General features: G+C 32.1%; 2 protein-coding genes across 2 annotated transcripts; both read right to left on the bottom strand.

The window, feature by feature from the left end:
• Positions 1-2,092: 2,092 nt before the first annotated feature.
• LOC119832244 (beta-1,3-galactosyltransferase brn) lies at positions 2,093-4,288 on the bottom strand. The gene has a single exon (XM_038355904.1). The coding sequence runs from the start codon at positions 4,286-4,288 to the stop codon at positions 3,266-3,268; it is 1,023 nt and encodes a 340-aa protein (XP_038211832.1). The 3' UTR covers positions 2,093-3,265.
• LOC119832246 (protein C10) lies at positions 4,149-5,900 on the bottom strand. The gene is made up of 4 exons (XM_038355905.1): positions 5,837-5,900; positions 5,385-5,611; positions 4,647-4,786; positions 4,149-4,291 (listed from the first exon to the last, which is right to left on the bottom strand). The coding sequence occupies exons 2-3, from the start codon at positions 5,599-5,601 to the stop codon at positions 4,653-4,655; spliced, it is 351 nt and encodes a 116-aa protein (XP_038211833.1). The 5' UTR covers positions 5,602-5,611; positions 5,837-5,900; the 3' UTR covers positions 4,149-4,291; positions 4,647-4,652.
• Positions 5,901-6,549: the final 649 nt, after the last annotated feature.

The raw sequence follows: 6,549 nt of genomic DNA, 5'->3' as shown, positions 1-6,549 counted from the left end.
AGGAAATAAATGATCAGATGAAATGAACGAAATATGAATAAAGAGAAATGCGGCAAAAATATGAGCTAAAAATAAATGTTATATTTCTATACCAGTTGTAGAAACTAACCACAAACCCGTGCTACCGTTTGATATTAAAATTTATTGTCTGCTCCTCTCTTTTACAGGATATCATTGTATTTATATTTTAATTATATTTATTATTAACTATATTCCATAATTTATATGTACCTGTTTCTACACTTTACTTTCAGAGATTATAATTACATTTTTAATAACTATATCTTATGACCCATGTTCTATAATTCTTGTGTATGTTTATTTGTCATTTGCCTTCTCAACGGCTAAATGGATTTGGTTAAATTTTGAAATCTTTGAGTTCATAATGGATGGTTTGTGAATGGAATTGAACCCAATAGGAAGGTTGGCGTATATTAAAAATAAAAATTTTGAAAGTGACACGTACAATGTTTTTAAACATCACTACATAGTATAAAACAAAGTCACTTTCTATGTCCCTATGTACCTACGTATGCTTAAATCTTTGTAGCTACGCAACGGATTGATGGGGGTTTTTTTCTAATAGAGAGAGTGATTCAAGAGGAAGGTTCATATGTATAATAAGATCTATTAAACTACTCCGAATTCAACGTGTCCGTTCTCCGAAACCACGGACAAAAGCTAGTGTAATATATACAATTGTTACTTACGTATATTTACGTATGATATTTGAAATGCTATAATTGTATGTGATATATTATATAACAATAAAATTGGTCTTTATGTAATAAAATATTTTGTTATAGTATTTTGTACTGTATGTGTTGTTTGTAAGGTTAATATTGCTATAAGCACAAGTAATGTATGTATGTGCTTATGAATATAACACACAGGTGTAAGTGGGGAGTAGATGTACTTACAGGTGTAAGTGTATTTCGGTAAGTGGGGAGGTTCTGTGCTACACTGTAATTTTTATGCATGGCAAACGAATTTTCACCTATTTTATAGTATTCAAATTTTTCAATATTCTTTATTGTACATCTGGCAGGATTTAACCGTCTAGGAAGTAGGTATTAGGAATAAAATTATATGACTTCAGCTAAGTCGCTTTCACATAAGCCAGTAACTAGTATCGGAGGTTTTTTAAATCAAAGCTATGATCACAAAAATTCGTTATGAAATTAAGAATTAATTAATATAGTAAGCCATATTTTATAAATAAATATGCCTAAGTCATAATTATTCATTGTTCAGAAAATGGTGCCTATTATAATTTACTGTAATATTTTACAGACAAAATTTACATTTTTGTATGTTTGTAACCAATGGGCCGATTTCAAAAAATCTTTAACAATTGGAAAGCTGCAACTTCACTGAGTGACGTAGTCTATATATGTACAGCGGGTGAACAGCTAGTCTGTTATTAAAAGGCCTCAATTTACTTCAATGTAATAGATTTTAAAATGATACAATATTATAGAATATATTATAGAATCTGCTTCTTAAATATTTGCGTGATAGAGTAATTTGTTTCTTAAAAAATACAGACGAGAATAGAACCTCCTCTTTTTCCTTTTATGAAAATCGGATAAATAAAACAAATATGTATATTTCTATGCATGTATGAAATAACACTAAAATAAGCAGTGAGTGTGCGCCACTTACAAATTGTATAAGTAATTATACTTAGAAGTGCTTTATAATTGGCCTTATATTTATAAAATATAGTCTTCCCTTTTATAAAAGCGCTAAATGTAGAGGTGAGTCTGTGTGCCACGTAGAAACTGTATGAGTAATAAGCATACTTACAAGTGCTTAACAATTGGCAGTATGTTCATAAGAAAGCTTCCTTTTGTGGCAATAAAAAAATAAACATATTCGTTTGTTATTGAAGATTTAATAAGATTTTTAACTATTTGTCAAACTCTCTATTAGGTTACTGTTTTTGTTAACATATAAATTGTCAGTGAATTTAAGTTAAGTCGCGTTTATTCCTATAAATCCGTTTTTGTTTATTTTTTTGGTATGAAGGTGATTAACTAATATTGTCACAAACTATTATTAAACGTTACGTTGAATAAAACACAAAGTATATGTACTGATATTGTTTTATTACCCCCACTTAAACTTACAGTTAGTACATATCAGATCTCCATATCATTATAAATTATTACAATAAAAAATTACCAGAATCATTCCGTGTGTGATAACTGTAGTTAAAAATCTATTTCCCTATATGTTCAATACACCTTATTACCACCCATTGTTTATTTTGGAAGTTAACTTTAGAACCATCTTGGTTCTAAAGTTAACTTCCAAGGCTTTGAAAGAAAGCGAATCAAAGTAACAAATACTTACGTAAATATTTTATAACTAAAAGAGAAAATGAGATTTTTTTTACATTATTTTATTAAATAAACCCTAACATGGACAAGGCTTTGCGTATACAAATAAGCGACTCGCTCATCGCTCAATAACTGAAGTGCATTGAATTTTTTATTATTTATTCCCGACTTCTTACTCTAAACTGATTTTTTAACTAAATCGTGAACCTAAAATAATTTTAAATATAATATTTGAATATTTCCTAATGAGTAGCATTTAAATTAGAGGAATGGCCCTCTACACCTCACACTCACACTCATTCTTTCTTAAAGTACTGAAGAATGTTTATGTACATATTTCGTAATAAAACACAAATAACTAATACAAACTTTCAAAAATTTATGCAAAACATGAAATATTTAGTTAGGAATTTCAATAAACGTCAACATTGATTTGAATAATTATTATTTTTAACAAAAAATACTAAATCACCTTCAAAAAACCTATACCATATTTAAATCGGACCACACGGAAGGAACACACTTAAAAATAAAAAAGAACCGTCAAATGAGGTTCACCCAGTCGAAAGCAATGAGTATTAAAAACATATAAATTCAAGTTATACTTATTATAGGTATGATGAAATAATACACGGAACCAAAAAGTTGATAAACTGGCAAATCAGTTTCTTATCATGATTATCTTTCCATTTACATCCCTACTTACTTGATTATTAAAAATTCTAAGTAACTCTGTCTCTTCTTTACGCCTAAACCAGTGAACCGATTTTGATGAAATTTGGAATAGATATACTTTGAGACTTGAGAACAATGGATAGTTTTTCATTGGAATCCAGGAATGTTTATTATTCACTTCGACTACGCGTGCGGATACCTCTTCAAAATAAGCATATATTGTATATTTATATTCAAAAAGAAAATTAATTCTGCTCATTCCAAACTCTAATCAGTTCCTCTTTATCATCATATCCATGAGACGCTATCACATTCTTATATCCATCTTTACTATACTTCTTTTTATAAAAGTGAAAATTCGCACAGTGCGTTGGTTCAATGCCGACTTTCTTAGCCACTATACCAAGGTATATGTCGTCGAAGCGGAAATGTTTCACGAACAAACTCGCTACATATAACATCTTCATAGATTTATTGGAAAGCACGAACGCCCCCGCTGTAACGTACGGCGGCCATTTGTCCCACGGATATTCTTCCAAAGACACCCTCCATTTACTCGAACGGAATCGCTGCGGAATGGATTTGAAGACGTAACCAGCGAATAGCACTCTCTCTTTCTCACTTATCATGCCATCTCGTTCACCGTGAACATAGCTCAACAAATTCTTCACAGAAATGTACATGTCATCATCTGTAAAGAGGTAGTAATCAGCCATGGGGCAATGCTCATACAGCCAACGGAATGACATCACAGTTTTTATAGTATTGTTAAAATATGTATCTAGAAAATCGATTTGTATTATGTCTTTGAACTGCGCCATTTCTTCGTCTATTTTCATTTGAGTCTCCGATTTCGGTGCATCATCTATGCCCAGGAAGAATAAAGTTTTGACCGTCTTGCCGCGCACCGCATTCTCTTTAGCAAACGTCTGTCGGATTGCGGATCGATGATCAAAATTGCCCATCGCTGATTTAACAATAATGAATAAATCTAATTGTTTAATTGTGGAACATTTCCCCGAATTAGTCAAGAACCTATAAGGGTAGTAGTTTATTGGTGTTACACTGGGCTTTCTTCCTGATAATACATCATTTACAATTGGTTGAATGTCGATATTTAAAGGATAATCGAAATTATTGTCGAAGCTTTTGGAAAACACATAGTCACTGACACCAAAGAAATAGTATATGTACAATAACACACACACACAGACACAGTATCGATAAATGTTTTTCCTCCTCATTTTAAACATTGCGGTTTGCTTCATGGTCTGCAAAGTAAATTGTGAAATGAATAATTTTGTTGATTGTAATGAATAATTTTTAAATTTCTAGAATTAAACACTTTCTATAATTATTAAGAGGCCTGGTCAGAATGTGCCCTATATGCTTGGACATAAACAATGATTTTTGTATGTATGATAAAACAGTTGGCAAATTTTGAATCTGTTCCGAGCAAATCCAATATTTCACTATTGTATATGATTTTCTGTTTTACATTTTGATCATTTATTGAAAATGCATACTTGTAAAAGGCATTTAAATATCTGTTTACATTTATGAATTGGACACCAATAAGTTTGAATCGCTATCAAAATGAGTTTTTAAATAATAAACATTACTCACATAAAATTACAATGAAGTATCAACAGTAGAGCTAATGGAGACTGGTGGTAGATAATGATTCCGAATCATGCTGTGCAGGCGTGCTATTTCACTGTCCATGCTTTCCAATTCACGGATCATTTGTGTAAACTGTACTATGCCTGTAACAATATCTCAATTAGAATTGAAACACTCTCAATAATCTCAATCAAAATCCAAACTATTTTTATAAGGAATGTCAATGTTTATAGTTGACATTAAACTTGTACAAAACTTTTACACTTTTTATGATATTTATTGTTGAAGAAAAAACATAGTTTACTGGGTCAGAAAGTATCCACTAGGTCTCATCAACTTTCACAAATTACATGGAAGACATTCATAATATTAAAATACATGCAAAAAAATTCATTAAAATACAAGCTTTAAATATCTTTTCATAATTCAATACTTATATATCATTAGATATTATGTAAAAAGTCATCACACCTTAACGACCATACAATAAGTAATAAAATGTATGAAAAAACGGAAAATCTCATCATTGCAACTCCTATACAATATTCATTAGACTTCAGTGAAACAATGTGTTCTTTAGTAAAATATCGCTTCTTTCAAATTTACAATTGTGACGTCTGTATACCACATATTACTCAGATGGGTTCAGAGACAACATATCTGTTATGTGAAACTAAACTGAAAATGGTTTTCATGTTTAGATCAGTACTTGGAACATTTTACTTATGTAAGCAAGCTTACCTTCCCGTGTACCAACAAATCCATGTCTTTTAATTGTTTCTATTTCAATTTGAACAACCATTGGAAAAACCAGTTGCATCATTTTCAACATTTCATTGCCGGCTGCTTCCTTCGCCTCGTCCAATTTAGAGGCATAGTCGGGCGATTCCAATGTATTTATCACCTCATTCAGTATGGTTCTCATCTGTTCTACAGATATGCTTTGTGGCGATGCCATCGTTAGCGTCCTTCATGTAATATATTTTTTTTTACTTAATTTATGACAAAACAAAACAAAGAAACTACAATTTGTAAGTATTTGGTAAATGAATGAAATACAAGAATTTACGAATCTGAAACACTAATTAAAAATATAGGTACAGGGCAATGTGTAACTTAGTCATAGAAATGCTTCAGGGTTGAATCAAAATTAAAAGAAACAATTTCTAAAAAGGAAATAACATTTCACCTACTCATACAACCACAGAGTAAGTCACAGATTACGAACTACCTATTACCCGTATTATTATACTACTCTTTGCTATGAAGTAAGGTATAAAATCCGATTAGACACTGACTGTTGACAGGTCACAAGTCATAACCACAGATTATATACTAGCTCCATATATATAAAAGTACTCTGCGAGTATCAAACTAGTTTAGTACTACAGTGAGTACATGATGAGTGCCCTATTAGTAACCTCCCTAGTTATAACTCAGAATTATGCTCTACACAACACAACTTTGCGTAAACATTATTTTTTATGTCACAGTTGGCAATATGGGACGCAATGGAATGGATTGATGATAAGCGCTGCCACCGCCCATGAACATTTGTAGAGGCGTAAGGTCGATTGCCGACTTTAAATTGGGAAGGGATTAAGAAAGGATTGTCGAGAGGAATAAAGGAAAGGACTGGGAAGGGGAAGGAAAAGGATACAGGCCTCCGGCTCCCCCACTCACCGAACAAAACACAGCAGAATGCTATTTCACGCCGGTCTTCTGTGGGGGTATGTTACTTCCCCGGTGCTAGCTGGCCCAATTCATGCCGAAGCGTGCTCGACTACCACTACTACGACTACTAGACGTGAAGTTTGAGGTTGGCGCGTAATTTTGTGGCTTGTTGTGGCTCCACTTAATAATCCACAGTGCCGGCCATCAAATGATCGTTGATGTTTACAGCCAT

The sequence above is a fragment of the Zerene cesonia genome, chromosome 15 (assembly GCF_012273895.1).
Source record: "Zerene cesonia ecotype Mississippi chromosome 15, Zerene_cesonia_1.1, whole genome shotgun sequence".
Classification (NCBI taxonomy): domain Eukaryota; kingdom Metazoa; phylum Arthropoda; class Insecta; order Lepidoptera; family Pieridae; genus Zerene; species Zerene cesonia.
Note: the sequence above shows the minus strand (reverse complement) of the source record. Positions and strands in the feature narration are given on the sequence as shown.